The sequence below is a fragment of the Mustela putorius genome, unplaced genomic scaffold, assembly GCF_011764305.1.
Source record: "Mustela putorius furo isolate JIRA1106 unplaced genomic scaffold, ASM1176430v1.1 tig00000407_pilon_pilon_pilon, whole genome shotgun sequence".
Lineage (NCBI taxonomy): Eukaryota > Metazoa > Chordata > Mammalia > Carnivora > Mustelidae > Mustela > Mustela putorius.
Window position 1 is genome coordinate 29027534 of NW_025421373.1, and position 22573 is coordinate 29050106.

The 22573-nt window shown below is 41.0% G+C and overlaps 1 protein-coding gene across 1 annotated transcript in view; it reads left to right on the plus strand.

Moving 5' to 3' along the window:
• The first annotated feature begins 2646 nt into the window (after positions 1–2646).
• Positions 2647–22573, plus strand: part of ITK (IL2 inducible T cell kinase) — a 68861-nt gene continuing 48934 nt past the window's right edge. The window contains exon 1 of the mRNA XM_004737728.3: positions 2647–2960. Within this exon, the coding sequence (XP_004737785.1) occupies positions 2823–2960 (138 nt within the window). The 5' untranslated portion in view covers positions 2647–2822. The remainder of the gene's footprint in view (positions 2961–22573) is intronic.

Here is a 22573-nt window from a genome sequence, read left to right on the forward strand (position 1 = left end):
TCCCAGATGAGAACACTTTATGAAGTCTGTAAATCTTTCAACCTGAACCAAATAGGTATAAATCTACCCTTTTCAAAGGAATTTACAGTCTATTTTAAAATATAGTACTATATTAGTTAACACTAGGTTTGGTGTTAGTGACAGAACTTCAAAATAACAGAGGCTTAGAAAATGTAGTTTTATTTCTCTTTATGTTAAAAAAGAAAAAAGTGATTCCATGCTGGCATCGAGGATCCAAGCTCATTATGACCTACAGCTCTTTTGCCTTACCCTCTGTTGTCTTCAACATGCAATTTTCACCACATGATATAAAAGAGCTGCTCTAGCTCCAACCATCATATCCACGTTCTTGTCAGTAGGAAGGGAAAAAAAGAGTAGGATGACTGCCACTAAGGACATCCCCTGGAAATTGGGCTCATCACATCTACGATGTTCCATTGGCTAAAAAATAGTCTTCTGACTGAAAAATGTAGCCTTTATTCTGGAAGCCCTAGGCCCAGATAACCTTTAGGAAGTCAGTTACCCAGAAAGAAGTAGGGAGAGTAACTGTTTAGAGAAAACAGCATTCCTTGCCTCGAGCCCAGATTTAGAGAGAGAGAGAGAGAGAGAAAATACTACATCTTTTGGGCAGGGTATTTCCACACACATCTTAAAACCTCAGAATGTGGGAGAGGGAATCATGTAAATTATCCCCCTTCTCCACACTCCTGAGTGTCTTGACTATGTAGGGCATCTAATATGTGAAACAAAATTAAGCTGTAGTCTGGTAATTTACATTCAAAATGGAAAATTTTAGATAATTGCATTCCTATCCAGCAAAAATGATGGAATAATTTTCATTTAATGTTTCATTATTTATCCCTGTTCAGTATATGCCATCTCTGCTTCCACTGAGATTTCTTGGTTATTTCCTTCATGCCAGAAGTAAGACTCACATATTATACTTCAACCATATACTACTTCTAAGGCAAGACATGCAACTAGCACCCACCATTCAGAGTTTATGGAATTCAGGACTCAAAAGGATGGTACAAGGAGACTTGGGATCAGAGAGAGTAAGTAGCTTACTCAAAGAAAAGTAACTTAATATGTAAGAGAAATGGGATTCCAATACAAGTTTCTTTGTCTCAAAGCCCAAATGCACCTTGTTTTTTATGCAATTCATACTGGTTTTCTGCTCTTCCACTAAGGTTTAGGGTAAGAAGGTAATCATCTATTTGTAACTCCTATGGGCTTCCATTTAAACTTCACAAAACAATAAATTTCAATATATTTCTCTGAAGTGTTTTATGGTCATCGTCTTTTTTAACTGTCTAACCCAGTTTGGTGATTATTCATTCAACACATTTTTTTTTTAACATCCCTTTATACGTACCAGGCATTGTGATTCTTGCTGAATATATAACAGGGAGCAATACCACACATAGTCTTTACCATCATGGAGTTTCTAGAAGAGTGGGGAAGAGAAACAGTAATGCAAAAATCACCCTCCAAAATGTACAATGACAACTGTCATAATGAGTATAAAGAGAAAGCTCTAAGGGCTCATCTGTGTATAATTGGCGATTTTGACTTAAGGACACCAGGAAGGCTTCCCAGAGGAAGTGACATGAAGGCTAAGACTTGCAGTGTAATTTAGAGTTAAAACAGGCAAAGCAGGGCAGAGAAACTGTTTCAAGGCAATGCGAGCAGATGTTTGAAGAGATGTTGGGGGTATGCTTGAGGGCTGGAGTGAGAATGGGTGAGCAAGCTGTGAAATGAGACTGGCAAGGAAACCAGAGAACAGCCCTGTGGTGCCTTGTATAGGGACACTCTTATCCCCTTTCACAGATGAGAAACCCGAGACTCAGAGCTCTTGAGAATTTGCCTAGAGTCTTCCAGCTAGTTAGATGGTGGAGCCAGAATTCAAACTGTGGTAGAGAGTAACGGATCCCCTAAAGATGTTGATGCCCAATCTCTGGAACCTGTGAATGTGTTAGGTTACATGGCAAAGAGGAATTAAGGTAGAAGATGGAATTAAGGTTGCAGCAAACTGACCTTAAAATAGGGTGATTATTTTAGATCATCTTGGCAGACCCAGGGGTAAGCACCAGGATCCTTACATTTGGAAGAGGGAGACAGAATTGCTTAGGGTGGTATAAGGTGAGAGAACTTGACCAGTCATTGTTGGCTTTGAAGATGGAGGAAGAGATCCACGAGCCAAGGAATACGGGTGGTCCTAGAAGCGGAAGGGGCAAGGAAACAAATTCTACCCTAAAGATCCTCCAGAAAGGATCGCAGGCCTGCTGAAACCTGGATTTTAGCCTGATGAGACTCATTTTGGACTTCTGAACTACAGAATTGTAAGATAATACATTGTGAACCACTGAATTTGTGATCATTTGTTACAGCAGCAGAAGGAAGCTACCACACAGCCTATCCCCATTGGCTTCACAGCCCACCCCGCCTGCAAGAATGCCTTAACCGTCAGCCGGGCTAAACCAAGGACTGTAAAGCTTAAACTCAAATGCTTCCTACCACTTTGAGTCTAAGATTCTTCAAATATCATTTCCAAACCGTACAGCAAAGGGTGTGTATAGTTTTTACATATGCCTTTTAGTTTTGTGAATTTTGAAAGGATGTGGTTATAGCCTTTGACATCAGAGGAGAAGCTCCACAGTGTTGACTGAACACTGATGAAAAGATAACACTGGAGGCAAGGGGCCTTTCACAGCTCTCGGAAAATCAACCGCCTCCCCAGCGCGTTCCTCGTGCCGGAGCCGTTTCCACTGGAGGTGCCACGGGGTGATGCCCATGGTGCCTCCCTTCCAAAGACTTGGATCATGAACAACTTTATCCTCCTGGAAGAACAGCTCATCAAGAAATCACAACAAAAGAGAAGAACTTCTCCCTCAAACTTTAAAGTCCGTTTCTTTGTTTTAACCAAAACCAGCCTGGCATACTTTGAGAATCGTCAAGGGGTATGTGAGCACTTTGTCTTGTCTTTTTTTAAATAGTTATTTTTTTTTTAAATTTAGAGTGGGCTGAATTATGAAGATATACGTGGAATAAAATCAAGCCAAAGGGGCCACAGACATGCTTGCTAAATAACAGCCTAAAAAGTACAGTAAGAGTCATCATAAGAGAAGGTGGAAAAATGTCCAGAGGTGGGGGGGTTATATTAAGGTGACTTTAGTTCTAACATCTGCAAAAGAATAAGTTTAATATTCATTGGTGGTTTTTTCCTGCAGGTTTAATTATAAGATTATAATATTTTATGTGACAAATGTTATGATTGGATATAATTTGAATTTCACCTGAAGTATACTAGATTTTATGGGACATAGATTAGTAAAATATTAGCATTTAATGGGACCTAAGGGATGATCTCGCTCAGCTTCCTTAATTTAAAGTTGAGGAAACTGATACTTGCAATGGTTAAGTGATAAGTTTAGTGTAATGTTTTTATTAATTTAATTCTATTTGTTCCAATGGTCATTACTCACTTACTATATTGGAATAATATTCCCCAGGCATTTAATTATCTAACATTTACAAGGTCCAATGGTAAATTTTTTTATCCCTTGGAAAACTTCACAGGAGACAGGGGCTGTCACGATATTCTGCAGTATAGACCATTGGTTCTTAGTCAGAAGATTATAGCTACTTAGCATCTTTATATGCCTAGAGATATTCTTATATTCCACATTAGTGATATTGTTATGATTGCTCGTGTTGCTTTGTTATCACTGATGATAATACTGTTATTAGACCAAACTCTACTCTCTAGGTGACTGAGCCTGAGCAAATAAATGCCTGCATCTTTTTGCACCAGATTCTTTCTTTCCAACATGAAAGATCTGAAAATACTACCTATAAGTTCTTTGTTCTTTAAACATTCTAGCACCTGTTAAGTCCTTCTCAGCCAGTTTTCAAAGCATGTGTGTGACTTTTAATTCTATCATTGTATTATTTTTTCCCCATCATTAGGGAGGGAAGGCAGCATTTTCACTGATATTTTCCTGCAGGGGAAATAACATTAGGGGCTTGGTGGAGACTTAGAGACAAAGGCATCCCCATTCCTTGCTGGGATCTGATTTCATAGGTATAGACATGAATTTGGAATCTTTTGAGAGCCAGGCTTGGACGTGTGCAGTGAAATGGAGCCTCGAAGGACGCCAGGCTGGGTAAGGAACGTATGGATGCCACAGCTGAAATCAGACTGCTGCTTCTGTAGAGGCTCAGGCACGCTCATCTTCAGCATTGGTAACGGTCAATAATCAATCGGAAGGCATGTGGGATTACTTACGGACAGGGCCCCCTTGCTAGATACTCAGTACATATTTATTGACTAAGTTAACATTGGGCTAACAGTCAACTCGAAGGATTCATTATACACAACTGAAAAACCACATGGCATCGGTCAGTTTTCTCTCTTACTGTGACATTAGAACTTCTTGTTTCATACTGAAAGAGCAGTCATTTCTTTTAATTATTTTTCCAGAGCCCATTTTTCAGCTTTCTCCAATTTGTTTTCCTGACATTTGTTTTCCAGGCATCGTCAGCTTTGGTTAGTGCTGATTATTTTTGAGCAGCGTTGCTGTTTGTGGGCTGTTTGGTGGTGAATTCAGTACAATATTATTTGCAAATAATCACACAACCAAATGGTCTTGATTCTGAATTTTGTTGGTTATAATTTGCATATAGGCAATGGTGTAAAATCACTGCCTTATTCATTTATATTTTTAAGATTTTATTTATTAGAGAGAGAGAGAGAGAAAGAAAGTGCACAAGCAGGGGGAGGGGCAGAGGGAGACTCCCCACTGAGCAGGGAGCCCTATATGGGCTCAATCCCAGGACACTGGGATCATGACCTGAGTCAAAGGCAGACACTTAACTAGACTGAGCCACCCAGGTGCCCTTCACTTATTCTTTAGTTATTATAAAAAAAATTCCAGAGCACTTAATTCTGGGGAACCATAAGCTATAGTTCCTAACATTTCCATATGGGATATAACAGATATATCATGTACAAACATCAATTTTTTTTGTTTTCTAATGCCTATGGTTTATATTCATATACAACATTGATAAAAGCATTTCTTCAAATATTATAAAAATCCATTAGAAATTTTTCCAAGGTCATTGAGAAAGTCAGGTATGTGAGCTACTACTATTCATGCTCTATGTATGTTCCGTTGTTTAGGGCCATTGATTTGCACACAAGTGTGCACCCATACAAAACAATAGCATAGCACTTGTGGGAAGAAACGATTTTAAAAAGATTAAAGCCATAGTCTTAGCATCTGTAAAGTAGGTGTGATAATAGTATTCACTTCGTGAGAATATGGTAAAGATTACCAGATAGAATGCATTTAGACTGAACTACTTGAAATGACTACTCAGTAGATCAAAAAAGGAGAGAGATTAGCAGTTTCATAGAGTTCAACTTAATAGATGAAGTACTTAGCATAAGCCCAGCTACTTAGTAAAAATTAGCCATTATTTGTATCATCATCGTGTCTCCGAAGGAGCAAGCAGCATGGCATAACACATTCACTTTCAAATGAAGGAAAACATCAAAGTAGTCTTCAAAGTCAGGCTAACATCGGGGGCCTGGATTCTTTCTACTCCGTGACTAAACGCAAGTCTGCGGGGAGAGATATGTATGCACGATGAAATGCAGGATGCTGAGCCAACTATCGGCCCTCTCGAGGTCACCGCTTCTTTTTCACTCTTCTTATCTGTAAAATGCTGTTCCTTGCAGTTTAAAAATAATCCCACCTTTTCAGAAAAAAGAAGTCTGTCATTCTGCAAATGCAGTAAGTCTTTTTCCAACTCTAAATACCATTTTCTAACCTTAAATATCCATGTTCATACTGATGGAGCCTCTTACTTTAACACAGATTTGGGTCCGGGTAGTAAAATGTGCGGGTGTCCTCAGTGGAGCCAGGAAGGGCCTTTGCCCTGATGCAGGGGGCCAGAAGGAAGCCTGGAGTTGGCAGGTCATGGCTCACTGGCCGGTGTGCTTGCAGACAGCTCCCCGTGCCTGCCAATTTCCCTGCAGAGTGGCCTGTGATACCTGGCATTCTTTAGCAGAGGACAGTGAGATCGGGGCCCCGTGGTGTGTGGGTAGAGGTTTAAAACTGCTGTGCTGGCCATGGCAGTGGGGAGCCTCAGGGAGCCCCCATCCATAGTGTTGGCGGATTTCTCGTCAATACTCACGTCATGGCCCATTTCAAACTGCCGTTGTGATGTCTCCTGGCTCCCAAAATTCCTCAAAATTTAACCATCAGCCCCCACGGGCCACAGCAAGCCAACTCCAACACACCACTGGGCCGCTTTACAAACAATGTCAGAGAGGGGGTCGCTAGCTGGGCAACGTGCCTGGCTGCACATGAGTGAGAACAGACCCTTTCCAGGCGTCAGAGAGAAATGGAGGGCCTTGGGTCCTTCCAGTAAGTGCAGAATGGAGGGGGCAGCATAGATGGAGACAAGCAGCAACTGGTGAGGCCAGTAGAGCCAGCTAGCACTGGGTTCAAATTCCGGCTCTATCAGCTTCTGGATGTGGCTCTCGGGCAAGGTATTTAGCCTCTTTAAACCTCTGTTCACTCTTTGTGAAGTGAGGACCCCAATTCTACCTACCTCAGGTGATGCTGAGTATTTCATGAGAAAGGCACGTGAGAAGCTGGGCCCTATGGGTAGCACCTCCATCTTCGGAAGGACTCTCAGGAGAACTGCAAAGGTTTCCCTGTTTTAATGTCTCTGCACCTTCAAGATTAAGCCTGTGCTGCTCACAAGCATGTGGGAACCATTCCATGTATGTGGGGCAGGATACACAGTCAAGGCCACCGTGCTAGTGAGTGTCTGGTCATGGGTCTCCACTCCGCACAGGCTCTTCCCGTGAGCCTGCAGTCCGATCTAGCAGTAGAAACATCTCCAGGAACATGCATCTTTCTTAAAGATCGTCCCCTTCCCTTGCTTTTTCCTTGCTTTCCTTGCATGTCAAAAACATATTTTCTGGTGTCACGTAATACTGGGTCAAAGACTTCCCCACTTATAAGCCACAGTTTTGAGTAAGTTGCTTAAGGCTGCATGACTCTGCGTAAAGCTATTTACATTTTTTGTAATGATTAAACATTTCGTCTTCATCTTGTTTCTTTTAGTGAGAAGGAGGTTACCATTATTTCAATAATCATAGTAGCTAATATTTACTGAACACTTACTAGGTGTCAGTCACTGTGCGAAATGTGGATTATTTCATCTAACCCTTACCACCATCCTCTAAATTTGGAAGTAGTAGTATCTTAATTTACAGAGCAGATAACCGAGGCAAAGAAAATTTCAATAACTTGTGCTGAAAGAATTTAAATAACTGCCACATGTCTCTAAGGTCTACACAGCCCCCCGCCCTCTGTAAATGGTACTTATTACTATTAGCAGTAGTGACCCAGGGCAGTTGGGACCTCCTCCGGGTCACTGCAGCACGCAAAATGCCTTCTTGCTCTGAAGTCCTCAGTGGAGAGGGCAGTCCAGAAGATCAGCAAGCCAGGGCAAGGGATTTCTGCAGTAAAGCATGTCGTCAGCTCTATCATTTCCACCCATACTTCAGGACAAATCTTTGTCTTCATTGCTTCAGGGAGCCCCACTATGTGTTCAAAAAGAAATGAGAGCCATGGCCAGCTGTGTCTCCTAAAGTTCCTCTAGATCTTCTCTCCATTTTCTATGGTCACTTTCCCCATGAAAGCTGCTAGCTGCTCTCACCTGGGACTGCTACCACCTCCCAATGGTCTCCCTGTGCCCACTCTGCCCCAGGCCCCCCACAACCCTATGCCCCACATAGCAGCCAGCATGGCACATGGTGACTGTGATCATGGCCTGATGATTCTTACTAGAAGTGGACATGTCCCTGTAGCGCTTCTCCCCTTAGACCTAGAGCAGACACCAGAATCTATCACAGGCCGTCCTCCGTAACATCTCATGTCTCCTTTTCTTCCATCTATCTGGGGTCCAACTACATTAGATTTCCTCCAATGTTAAGGCCCGCATTTTGAATGTCATTTGCTTGGGAAGCCTTCCCTGATTTCTCTGGACTAGGTCATCTGCTCCTGTTATCCTATGCTTAGCCATACCTATCCTCTCTTCAGAACATGTCCAGAATTGCAATTACCCATTTATTAAAGTGATAATTGTGCTAATGTCATTCCCCCACCCTCCTGTAGATTATAAGCATTACGAGGGCCAGCACCCAGTTTGGTAAAGAGGGCTTCACCAGGGTCTATAACAGTGCCTAGCAAATATTACTCATCATTCATTATTCGTGGAAGGAAGAAAAGGAGAGAAAGGGCAAGGACAGGAGGGGTAGATACCATGGGAGAGGTTAGAGTTACACAAATGAACCCCTAGAAGAATAAGGTTCAATTCCAAAAAGCAGAGAACAAAGTAAGTTATCTAGGACTTCAAAGGGAAGAGTTCTGGCGTAGGAGTAAGTAAACAAGGCTCCCTGGAGGTAGAAGTTCATGGCCCAGCTTTGAAAGAGGAAGAAGAGGCTTCAGGAGGTTGGAATATTAAGAGTTGGGTCAGAGAGGCACCTGTAGGAACCAGCAGGTGGGCCAGCCCTCCTCCCCTACCTCTTTTTAGGAGAACAAAGCATTCTGTTCTCTTTGGTCCTCCTCACTGTCTTACCCTTCCTTCCCCTCTACAGCTAAACCCTTTGCTGATAATATTCTTAAAGCTACCTGAGCATTTTTGTTTGCAGCTTTCATCAGCCACAGTCTCTCCCGCTCATTCCTATGTGACTGAGTTGCCTTCTGGCTGGGACTTTGCTGACACTTGAGGCTCCGTACAATTTATTATCCATGCAATATCTACAATGAACTTTTAAAGTGACAAATCAGGACTTACTCCAGATTTTAAAGCCTCCCATGGCTGCTTAGAGTATTTAAGTAAATCTTCAGCTATAGCCTACAAGACTCTTCATCCAGGGGTCCCTACATGCCTTTCCAATTTCATTTCACACCACACTCTCTTGATCCACCAGGCTTCTACCACATCTGCCTTCTTTCTGAGCCTTGGACACTCCAAGTTCATGCTCCCCTTAGGGCCTTTGGACACGGCCAGAACTAGGGTAAGGCAAGTGGGGGGTACACCTGGGGAGCTCAGTCTGTGGGGTATGCAAGTGCAGGGTTTTGCATTCATTTTTCCTGTGGTCAGGAGCACCCCCAGGCTTTTGGCAGGGCTGGTGCTTGATTCTTTCTGTTTAAATATTTTCTTTTGTTTTGTTTCTTTTCTAAGTACACAGATACTTCAATACATCAGCATCTCCATATAGTAATTGTTTATTGATGTGCTTCCCTGTTTATTTTCTGTCTGTGTATCCCCTGGAGAACCTTACTCATGACAGCATCACCAACACCTAGAACAGTGCAGGGCGCACAGAAAGGGGCCAGTAAACACCCAGGGAGTGAACAAAGGTTACAAAAGTAAAATTGGATTCAGAAGAGCATCTGGGAGCTAAGAAAAAAATGGGGGCCTTGTTCATTGAGGCCAAGGGAAGTAAGGATCCAAAGCAAAGTACTTTGTAAGTCAGGCCACTCAAGGCCGAAAACGTGTGCAGTTTCAGCATCTGCCTTAATGGATCTTCTTTGTGAACTGATTTTTTTTTTTTTTTTTTTTGACAGACAGAGATCACAAGTAGGCAGAGAGGCAGGCAGAGAGAGAGGAGGAAGCAGGCTCCCTGCGGAGCAGAGAGCCCGATGTGGGGCTCGATCCCAGGACCCTGGGATCATGACCTGAGCTGAAGGCAGAGGCTTTAACCCACTGAGCCACCCAGGCGCCCCCTTTGTGAACTGATTTTGCCTTTGTGACATGATGTTGATTTTTAAGGAGAAAGCCAGTACATAGAGAGTTTTTGTTTTGGATGCAAATACTCCCACATTAAAATTAAATTTGATTCCTACTGCTCAGGGACTGGTGTATCTGTCAACCAGTCTTTGCAGTAAAAATAGGCCATGGAGCAATACTATAAGTGTCTGGAATGTCAGTCTGGAAGAAAGGTTTAACCAGAAAGCCCAAGAGCTCAGTTTCTTGAGGTATGAGGTCCACGTAAAACAGGATGTCTTCATTTCAAACTCAGAAATGGACCCCAGAGAAAACCATTTTAAATCTCTTCTTAAGTTTTCATATATCAAAGATTAAATCTTCATCTCTCCATTTTCTTTACCAACTAGTAATAAATTCTTATACTTCATGTGGTATTAGGCCGACTGAAAAAGTAGATCTTCCAGGATCTACTTTGTCAGTATTTTAGTTAAATAAGAACCTGATCCAAAGTCTTACATCGTCAGATAATTCCTACTAATATAAAGGTATTTGTAAGCAAGCTTCTCATTATATTTTCCTTTTTTTTTTCATATTTAAAAAGTCACAGAAATTATACCTCTTATTATAGAAAATTCATACTGGACTTCCTCCTCCAAACTACATCTATTTGTATCAACGTTATTATTATTATTATTAAACTTAACACTTAATCAAGGAAACATTTCTTTTTTGGTATATAAACACTCATTCATTTGTTCAGCAAACATTTCTTAGCATCTGGGCTAGGTGCTAGGAGTAGAGTGGGAAATGACAGAGGAAAGGTGTCTGCCCTCACCAGCTTGCATGCTAGTGGAGAAGGCAGACAACAAGCAAGTGTATAAATACATGGGACGTATAGAGACAGTGGTAGGTTCTATGGAAAGACTAAGCCATAGCTGGGGCTGAGTTGTGAAAAAAGGTGGCCAGGGAAAGAATTTATACCCAGGCTGAGGCCTGAAGGGTGAGAAAGATCCTCTGACATGAAGAAATGGGGGAAAGCATTTCAGGCAGAGGATACTGACTGTAAAGAATCTGAGGTAGGAAAAGGCTTTTCCTATTTGAGGAATAGAGACTTAAACATACAGAGTTCAAGACAGGACTTCTTGATGACCTCTTATAGCATCCCTCTTCTGGGGATACTTTGTCTGGAGTCATCCTACTCCATGTTTTGGTGGAAAGGTGCTTGATGTACCAACACGGAGGACCTCAGGACCTGCACTGAGCTCAAGCTGCCATTAGCAGCAAAGACTGAGGACAGGTTAGAATCAGGTTCGGTCCACGTTGATTAATCACAAGAGGCACAGCAGCAAATGTTCAGATCCCCACACTATTTTTAAAAATTAATAAAATTACACTCAAGAGTTTTATGTGACTCTTTTGTCTAAAGACATCAATTTACAGTCTCTGTGGAAATGAGCATTGCTCTTGTGAGGACATCAATTTTAAGTTATAATCATAATGCATGACAATTTTGTATTGTACTTTCTTCATTTGTTCTTTTATAGAGACATTTCTACATATCTATGTAGTCTCCAAAGTAATCATTTCCTCACATGAATGATTTTTGTCGTGATCAAATTAGTTCACTTTGGAGATATATTTATCTATTCCATACACCTGAATAAATTGATGAACTTATCCTCTATTCTTTGACATTCAGGTTGTTTCGAGGTATGGTGAGAATACTAAAAAATAGTATTGAATCTAAAATAAAACTTTCTCCTTTTTAAAATAAGCTCCTCATTATCTAGTACTGTGTCTGGGATAACTGTGTCATAGGGTAAGATATTTTATGGCCTCTATTGTTTGCTGCTATATCATCTTACAGAAATTAAAGCAATGCATGGGGCCACAAGAAGTTACCAGAACTGTTAGAGAAGACTATGCTTCTAAGAAGGAACCCACGAAAATGAAAGAATCCCATTGTTGTGGTGATTTTCAAGTGCACTATTTTTATAGGCTTTGAATGTGATGGTGAGAGAGAGGGAAGATACATAATTTTTTTTTAAGATTTTATTTATTTATTTGACAGACAGAGATCACAAGTAGGCAGAGAGAGAGAGAGAGGAGGAAGCAGGCTCCCTGCCAAGCAGAGAGCCCAATGTGGGACTCGATCCCAGGACCCTGAGATCATGACCTGAGCTGAAGGCAGAGGCTTAACCCACTGAGCCACCCTGTTGCCCCCATAATATTTTATACATGGATAAGATGATTTGATTTAAAGTTCGTCTTACATATATGTAGATAAACCCACCCACCTGTGGAGCAGAATTTAAGGAGTGTCAAAAAGCTTCCTCCTCTGCCAAAGATCCCCATTTTGTTGATGAGAAAGGAGAGGCTTAGAGAGGCTATGTTTTCTTAGGCCACACAACTGGGACAAATATTGAAAGCTGTATTAAATGTTCATCAGTGGGTATTTTCAAATCTAAGCTTGTCTGGACTTAGACATCGTGTAATAGAAACCATGGCGTCTGAGAAGAGAGAGCTGGGGCAAAGATTTCACTGGTGAGTTTCCACCTCTGTGTAATGGAGGTTCTGAGCGGGGACCCCCGGGCTTACCTGAAGGACAGCACAGCATTATCACCACCAACAGTAACCTGCATCACCGCAAGCAGAGGACTGAACAAATTCCTACGACTTTCCTCTAGTAATCCTCACAATTCCCTGAAGAAGATGAAAGTAATATTCTGTCTTAGAGAGAAAGCAACTGAGACACAGAGAAGTTAAGAAATTCACCCAAGGTCACAGTTGTGGTAATAAGTGTAAAAGCAGCCTCTCGCCTTGGGCTAGCGTAATTCCCTCTGCTCTGACCCCACTAACATGTGCTCTTCTTCTTCTTCTTTTTTTTTTTTTTTAAAGATTTTATTTATTTATTTGACAGAAAGAGATCACAAGTAAGCAGAGAAGCAGGCAGAGAGAGAGAGAGAGGAGGAAGCAGGCTCCCTGCTGAGCAGAGAGCCCGTTGCGGGGCTCGATCCCAGGACCCTGAGATCATGACCTGAGCCGAAGGCAGAGGCTTAACCCACTGAGCCACCCAGGCACCCCAACACATGCTCTTATGATACCACTTTGGTCACCCAAGTGGAATCTCCTTCTGTGAGAATTCTCTGCAAAACTGACGCAAGCATCTTGGCCATTCTATTTCTCACCGTGAGTCTGTGAAGTCGCCAGTCTTCTGTGAATTTGCAGAGTGTGCTTTGGTGGTCCTGGCCTCTGTGGGCTGACCGGAACACACTCACGAACTTGTAAACCGGATGCTCTGCTCCCGGGGTGACCTCTGCCAGGGAAAGGTGCCATATCAGCCTCAGCACTATTGAGTTTACCAGACTAGCTAATCACCATAATGGCTACCACTTATTGGGCACTTTCTTTGGATAACATTCTGGGACTGCATACCCAGAGTGGTAATAGAAAAAGGACCAACAAATAGGGGTACAAGCCAGCGGCCCAAAAAGCCAGACTGAAGGCCCTCACACCAAATGCAACCCCTCTTCACAGCTTGTACTATGGCCAAGTGCATGTACAGCGATCCAATTACAGGTTTCCCAAAGTGGGGTACCATGAGGTGCACATTAGATGGTACATGAACAAACCTGATTTTGACTTCGTTTTTTTTTTTTTTTTTTAAGATTTTATTTATTTATTTGACAGAGAGATTGCAAGTAGGCAGAGAGGCAGGCAGAGAGTTGGGGGGGCGGGGAGCAGGCTGTCCGCTGAGCAGAGAGCCCAATGTGCAGCTCGATCCCAGGACCCTGAGACCATGACCCAAGCTGAAGGCAGAGGCTTTAACCCACTGAGCCATCCAGGCGCCCCGACATAGTTTTAATAGTTATATATTTATTACAATTTACTTTAGAAAAGAGTATTTTTGTATGTATGGTGGTGCTTTAAAAATTCCTTTTAGAATAAATTTGTTGAGGTGAAAAATCAGTCCATTTAAATAACAGCACTAAGTATATGGGACCATTTGGTGGAACCACATAATGGTGGAGATTTCGTGGGTACGTTGTAAACTGAAGACTGGACACTGAATCCGTGGAATAGCAACATGAATCATCTTTCAAGATTCTTTGCTTTTAAGTAACAGACACTTAGTCTGCTCAGAGAGGGAAGTGTGACATCCCCCTGGACATGGAAAGACACAGATGTGCATCCCTAGAGGCCAGGGCACTTGGAAAGCTGAGCATGGAAAAGATCTTCTCAGTCCCCCCCCCGCCCCCCCCCTGCTTTACCTAGAAAGCCGTGAGTTGGGGGCAAGGGAGCCTGCTGCCACAAATGTCTGACCCCCAAATTTCTCTGAATTCAAGAGAAAGCTGGTAGAATTCTTGAGAGAAGTCCATTATAAATCTCAGTGAGATTAGGTCACTGCTATTCATGTTGCTTTCCTCTGTGTTGCAAATTGAAATTAGTTCACAAAACAGAACGGTCAGTGGGATGAACTCTTGCCCCCTTGCCTCTATGCCTATTGGATTTCAGGTCTCTGTATGAATAGCCCTTTTATTAGACTGTCTTCTGCAAAATATAGACTAATTTTTTTTTATAAATTCTTGAATAGATAATACATTCACATAAATTTTGTTTTGTTTTGTTTTTTATTTCTTTTTAGCGCTCCAGAATTCATTGTTTATGCACCACACCCAATGCTCCATGCAATACATGCCCTCCTTAATAGCCACCACCAGGCTCACATAAATGTTTTAAAACCAGTTACAAAATGTTAGGCAAGGGCTCACTCCCTCCCTTGTCCTAAGCTGTAGCACTTCATGGCCTAAAAGCAACCAGTATAATCAATTTCTTATCAATTCTTTCAATGATGCTTTATGCACCTATATGTAAATACAGATAAATATTCTCCTTTTCCTCCTTTTTATACAATGATGGCATACTCTACACACACTTCTTAGCCTTTCTTTTGGTTTGTTAGCAATACCTCTTAAAGATCAAGCCATACCTATATACAAAGAGCTTCTTCATTTTTTTTGTGGTGGCATAATATTTCGTTGAATGGTTAAAAAGTTATCTTAATGATGGACATAGTCTGTTTTCCAATTTTTTGGTCAATGTGAATAACAAGGAACGAATAACTTTATCTGTATGTCGCTTTCTATATCAATATGTCCGTAATGGGTGATTTTGCCCATCATTGGCAATGTCTGGAAAACTTTTTTAGTTGTCTTGACTGGGAAGGAGAGTGCTACTGACGTTTCTGGGCAGAGCCCAAGGTGCTGGTAAGCGTCCTACAAGGCACAGGACAAACTCACAACAAAGAATTATCCAGCTGAATGTTAATAGGGCCATCGAGAAGCCTTGGTTTATAGAAAACGTTTTCTTGAAGTGAATTGTTGTAAAAGGATATTTGCATCTATTGTTTTATTGAACATGACCAAATTATTCTCCAAGAAGTTGTGCCAGTGAACATTCCCCAGGTCCACATGTGAGATGCATGCTTTGTTAAAACCTCACCATTACCATATGTTTTGATCTTTGCAAGTCTGACAGGTTTAAAAAACAATATCTCAGTATAATTTATTTGCATTTCTGCTTTTGTAGTAAGTTTAATATCTCAGTATAATTTATTTGCATTTCTGCTTTTGTAGTAAGTTTGAGCATTTTTTTTCATCTATTTTAGAGCAATTTCTATTCCTTTTGCCTGTTTTTCTATAATCCTAGTATTTTCCTTAGTAATTTGTAGAACTCTTTCTTGGCTCAATCTTTTGTGCAGACTAGTTTCAAACTACATTTTCATTGTTGAGGTATTGGTATCCACCTGCCAGTCATTCTGGAAATCTTTTCAAATCATTTCTTTTTTTTTTTTTTAAGATTTTATTTATTTATTTGACAGAGATCACAAGTAGGCAGAGAGGCAGAGAGAGAGGAAGGGAAGCAGGCTCCCCGCTGAGCAGAGAGCCCTATGCGGGGCTTGATTCCACGACCCCAGGATCTTGACCGGAGCCAAAAGACAGAGGCTTTAACTCACTGACCCACCCAGGTGCCCCTCAAATCATTTCTATTAAAACTTTATCATATGGTTCATATTCATCACTTCCTGCTGCACACTTAGCCTTACCTGCTGTTCCTTCAATCAACCAATTAACAAATATTGATGGAGCATCACCTCTATGCTAGGGTTATTTTCTGAAATGCAGTGAAGTTATTAATTGATATGCTTTGACTACTAACTCTCCAGTGTTTGAAAGATATATGAAAAATATACTCTTTCAAACTCCTTAAAAATCCACATAGCCTATTCTGGAAAGAAGGAAGGTTTTGAAAGAGCAATCACAGAGCAGAGACAAAATGTGCAGGACGACTGAAGAATCTGCTTCCCCCGGCACGTAGCACTCGCTTCTTGTACTAGGTTTCTACATATCTTCTTTTCTCTCTGCTCCCTTTTGAAATCAAACCTAAGCAAACAGGCTTTTTTTTTTTTTTTTTCTTTTCTTTTCTTTTTTTTTTAAGGCAATGATCACTAATACCTTTAACTAACATGAATGAGGCCAGGAAATTATCCTGAATTATTGCTTCACCTCTAAGATAAATATACCCACATGAAAGTACAGAGTTGCCTTTTTAGAATCTATGGAGAAAATGGCTATCATTCAAGAAGAAGGCAAGAGGACCCACCCGCCATGAACTTGAATCTCCATGGATATAGAAGAGCAGGTGACAGGTGCTTCCTCACTGCCACTTAGGACTAATGGGGTCAGGAAGCCACAAGGGCAAAAAGCTAGATCATTTTGCACACCCAGCATTTGACGTGTACCCCTCACCCCTCTCCCATACTCATCTGCTAAGATTGTTGTAGAGTGTTTTGTTTTTAAATCTATGACTGCTTTAGAATATTAATTTCATTTTTCTGTTGAGTACATTTACATGAGCACTGCAAAAGCTTCAAATATTGCAGAAATATATAATGTACACAGGCAGGTCTACCATAATGCCACCCACAAGAGAGAGCCAGAGTTAGCAGAGTTCCTTTTGCATTATTTCTTTGAGTTTTGTACATACTATTATATATTTTATTTCTTTTCCTCCAATGAGGTGATGCTCCATCTATGGCTCTAAACTTTTTTCAGTTAATGTATACATTTTTGTTCCTCTATATAAATTAATTTCTCTTTTGGCTACAAAGTAGTCACACGACAGTTGAACCATAAGTAATTTAACCGTTTGTCTATTGGTGAATATTTACATTTCTATAGATTTTTAGTGAAATAAATAATGCTGTTATGAAACCCTTTCCCCTACATCTTTATATATTTTAAACAAATGTTTCTATCAGATAAATCTGATAAGGGAAATCTTTTGTTCCTTCCCCTTTCTTTCTTTCTTTCTTTTAACTGTTTTTAAATACAATAAAAAATATATATGTTCACGATAAAATAGTGAAACAGTATAGAAGGATATAAGATTAAGAGCAAAGCTCTCTACTTCCTCCTCCCAAATGCAAGAACCATTTCCACAAGTGTCTGCACTTAATAGCGTCTTGTGAGAAAATACATTCATAATTTTAAGAAAGGATCCCATGGAGTGCCTGGGTGGCTCAGTCATTAAGCATCTGCCTGCAGTTCGGGTCATGATTCCAGTGTCCTGGGATCAAGCCCGCATTGGGCTCCCTGCTTGGTGGGAAGCCTGCTTCTCTCTCTCCCACTCTCTCTACTTGTATTCCCTCTCTCACTCTCTTTCTTTGTGTGTGTGTGTGTGTGTGTGTGTGTGTGTGCCAAGTAAATAAATAAATGAATAAATCCTGGGGAAAAAAATGATCCCCAGCTTCCCACTGAAAACTATATGAGAATATAGTCCATTATCTTTTCTTTTTCTTCTTTTTCTTTCTTTCTCTTCTTTTTTTGAGTAAAATCCTCACTTTTTCCTCTTGGGTAGTTAGGGTGTTACTACCGACAAGATGGCTGACTTTAAGGGAGTGTTTTCCCCACAACACCACTAGCCTCATCAAAAACCACACTGTGAAAAGCTAAGGTGAGGAAAGCCAGTTGATTGTGGTTTAGCTATGACTAAAAGAAAAGAGGAAAGAAAAGAAGGCAGGTGTGGGATGGATCATAGTTTCCTGACTTTAAGTCAGCCAAGGAGCCTCAAAATCTGTCCCCTTAGCTCCAGATTCTCCCAGAACAGCAAAGTTTTGTGGACAAAGGGCCAGGTGAAGATGGATTGGGGGAAGAGAGGAGCCAGCAATAGCTAATCTCACATCGCCCCAGTGTTTTAGAAGACGCTACATTTTCCATTGAGGTAGTAATGATCACATCTTTATTATTATTATTATTATTATTATTATTATTTTATGTTAGTCACCATACAGCACCCCATTAGTTTCTGATGTAGTGATTGCATCTTTATTGATTATCAGGCAACCTACTGGGTGCCTTTCCGTAGCTCAGGTCACAGTGACTCTGCACGGCAGCTGTCAGCAATCCTATTACTCTTCACAAACTAAAAGAATGAAGAAGAGTGAAGAGAACTAAACACAAAGAACTGAGATGACTAGCCCTGTGCTACTTGTCACCACAGAGATTCAAATCATGTTTTTTGCGAGTTCTGAATCTCTGCTTCCCCCACCCTCCGGCACCATGAGGTCCCCTCAGTCATCAAAGTCTTCTGTTGAGTTGGGAGACTGGGAGACTGTGGGCTACATTGAGCATGTTTTGCAGAGAGGATGAAACTAAAATCCAGGAAGAGGCCTAAGACCCATCTTAGAACTGGCATTCTGCTTTGTGTGTTGGGGGGATGACCCCCCAAATCAGTCACTTAAGTTTCATTTTGCAAGATATCTGTTTTAATTTCAATTGTGTCATTGTGTGATTTCAGATTTGTACAATGTACTAAAGGCCAGAAGAGGCATTGAGCAAAATATTTGAAATGCTCTTGGTTAAAAGTATCACCAGAAAGATTTTCCAGTCACAAAGAAACTCTGATAAAGGCAGTTTGTGGCTGCTTTTATGGTGTGATCTGGGAAAATCTGAAATGTATCACTCAGCTTTGAAAAATACTCTCTCAGCTAATGCCTGAAATTCCATTATCGAAGCTCCTTCTTGACTACAGTCTCTAATATCTGTCCTAATCCAAACTGCTCTGAAACAAGCCAAGCTTGACTCTATCAGTAAGTTAAACCCTTGGTGAATGACTATTTGGGGAAGGTTTTGACAGGCAAGTGGGAGGAAAAGCAGAAAGCAAAAGCCCTCTGAGAGCAAATGTAATACAGTTGGGAAGACCAAGAAATAGGCCCCTTCTGGGGTTTTGGTCAGATTTTACAAATAATTTGGAAATTAAACAAATGACTCTGAAATGTCAAAATCACCAGTGTCGCCAGTTAAAAATTAACATTGTGCCTCCCAAATGGTGGTTCCTGGTTACATATTTGCCCACAAGAAAATCACCCCCCAAAATGTGGACACATAAAGGCAAGAGAACAAGGTCTTATTTTATGTACAGCATTTGGAGAAGGAAAGGAAGTAATGCTCGAGTGATTGGTTTATCGTTTGAATGAGTTTATTTTGTGAGTAGGTTTATGTGATTTTTTAAAGTCCTCTAAATTAGCTCAATGATTCAAGGACTATGATCATTCTCACTTAAATAAAAAGGCAAGGCAACTGAGAAGTTGAGACACTTGCCTCAGATTGCACAACTGGTTGGGCAAATGCAGGTCCACCTGACCTGAAAGCCCCAATCCTCTCCCACTCTGCCTTTCCAAAGCAGAGAGCTGAAATTTGGCTGTTTTTCAGAGGGGTGGAGATACCCTCTTTCATAGGTATCAGATACCTAACTTCTCACTGGCACATCTGTTGGACTAGCCAAAGAGCCAAGGAGCCAATGTTAACACCATTCTGAGGAAGCAGAGAACTTGCTCGCCCTTTCAAATCCAGCATAAGCATTGCATGACCAAATAGAGCACAGACACATGTCTGCCAGACCACAGCTTATGGTATAGAGTATGCAACTGATTGTTCAGTGTGGAGTCTGAAGAAAGAAAATCTCCTGTGGAAAGTCGGGGCAAATGCAAGAGCCATGAAATATAGTTGTTAAGCACTCAGCCTCTAGAGTCATAGACTTGAGCTTGTACCCTGCCATTCCACTTATTAAGAGACTTGGTCTCTCTGAACTTCAAGGTCCTCACTTGCAAGATGGGACAATAATACTTTGCAGGATCATACAACAAATGGGCACTGAAGAGTGCCTGAAGCATAAGACATGCTAAAAAATACAAATCATCCTTTATCTTGGTTTTGTTCCCTGCCTTTCTCTTTGAAACTAACAGTGCAAAATTCTATTTTATATAATATATTAACATAAAAAAAGAAGGGATACTTAAGCTGTGTGCACAAGCGTAGACACCAACATCTTTTTGGGTTGTGTTTGACACATGCCAGGTTACCACGGGAAAGCTACACTGAAGACAGTGTAGCTTTAAACATGGCTGAGAGAAAAGACAAAGACCAAGTGAGGTTTTGTGACTTGTACCCAAGTGATGCAGATGGAATGACAAGTAAGAATGAGAGCAGGTTTTACTGGTGTCTCTCTTTTCTTGGTGGCTCTTGTGTGGTTTCCTTGGAAGGTTTACCCTGGCATTTTTCAAAAATAGCACAGTTGTTTGGGATGATTACAGGCAGTCACCATTTCTCAGACATGGAACTGTGTATAGCTCACTGACCGGCTACTCCCCAGTCCCCAGCTGGGGGGGAGATGCGCAGCTGGTCTCTTGTTGACCACGTATTAGATCTTATGAAATTCAAAGACAACCCAGTTTAGGGAACTCATTTAAGGAAAAGAGTGGGTTTTGATGGTAGAACATGGAATCCATTCCAACAGAAACACAAACTTCATAGCCAGCTCACCTGACAGGCTGTTAACACAGTGTCTCTTAAAATCCATGTTTGAAATCAATGACTATTAAGAGATTAACAGAGATAATCTGAGGTTAGAGGAGAAGCCCTCCTTGGATATCTTGAAGCTGCACCATCCAATAATGGGGCCACAGCTATGTGTGATCTCTGAGTGCTTGAAATATGGCAGGTTCAAATTGAGATATGTTCTACAATACATGATTTCAAGGACTTAGTAAGAACAAATCATGTATCTCATTAATTTTTTATGTTGATTACACATTGAAATAGTACTTTAGATATAATAGGGTAAACAAATACATTCTTTTTTTTTTTTAAAGTTTTATTTATTTATTTATTATACAGAGAGAAATCACAAGTAGACAGAGAGGCAGGCAGAGAGAGAGAGAGGGAAGCAGGCTCCCAGCTGAGCAGAGAGCCCGACGCGGGCCTCCATCCCAGGACCCTGAGATCATGACCTGAGCTGAAGGCAGCGGCCCAACCCACTGAGCCACCCAGGCGCCCAACAAATACATTCTTAAAATTAATTTTATTGTTTCTTTTTCATTCCTTCTGGTGTGGCTACAAGAAATCTTTAAGTCACATATATGATTCCCATTCTGCTATTCTTGGACAGCACAGCTTTAGAATATCACACAGAATCTTTATCCACAACTCTGGTTAATACTTACCTCCATTTTATATCCTGATTATGATGCTCCTAGGCTATTAACAACCAATATGTATTCAGAACTTTACTACCCTAAGGCTTTGCTCTTGCTGTAAACTCTATGCAAGATGTTTACCCACCCCCACACTCCCAGACTTCGTGTCTGGCACCTTTTTCAACTCCTTGATCTTTTCTCAAAGGCCCTTTCCCTAGACAGGCCTGTGCTGTCCTCAGGGTGGTCACATCAACCTCTTCTATTCTCTTTATGGCACTCGTTTCTACTGTCTGCCTTCTCAACAAGACTAACATCTCCATGAAAAGATCTACCGTGTTCATCTCTCTATTTTCTGCTCTCAGAACAGCACTTAGCTTATAGCTGGTCCCCAGTAAATAGTTCCTGAAGAGCTAACTGCATTAACCTTAAATCTGAGTGAGATTCTTTAAACTGTATTTCAACATGGTGCCCTTCGTTCATCTCATTCTGACTGAGCACCTGCTGTCAGCCTGTCACTATGCCTTAGGGGTATGGTGATAGAAGTCCTAGTCTCATTCTCAAGGAGAGTAGGACTTAGTGGGTTCCAAGCATAAGCATGTCTTACAAACACAGTTGTCCTATTACTGTCATGAGCCTTTTGTTGCATGCTACTAGGTATACTACTAAGGAAATAATGCAACAGAGGTCAAAAAAACAGGATAACCTCAAAGCTCAGACTCCATGTTTACCCACAGTGGGGTAAGGTTGTTGAAAAGGCGGCTCCCTTGTGCTCTTCTGTTTTCAAAAACCAGATTAACCATCTTAAAGAACTATGATTATGGGAAGAAACCAGGCATGTATTTCTAGCTGTGGAAGACTCTAAATGAGAAGATATTTTGAGCTCAAAGGATAAATGTTTTCAGAGGTTTTTAAGGGAAAACTGACCTTTTAATACATCCTCAGATTACAAAAGCAAGCTGTAGACCATTGTGTGGAGCAGATGCTTGTTTGTGTGTGTGTGTGTGTGTGTGTGTGTGTGTATCTCCTATAAATGTGTGTGGCAAGGACAAATGCATTCCAAATGGTTAACCTTGGCTACCTCATGGTTGTGGAGGAGGGTAGAATGATATGACACTATAAATATCTTCTTAACATACTTCCATATTATTTTATTTGTTACAATGAACATGGATAAATTCTGTACTTTCAAAAATGAATAAAACATTTTTAAAAGAGACACTATAAAGCATCGCTGTA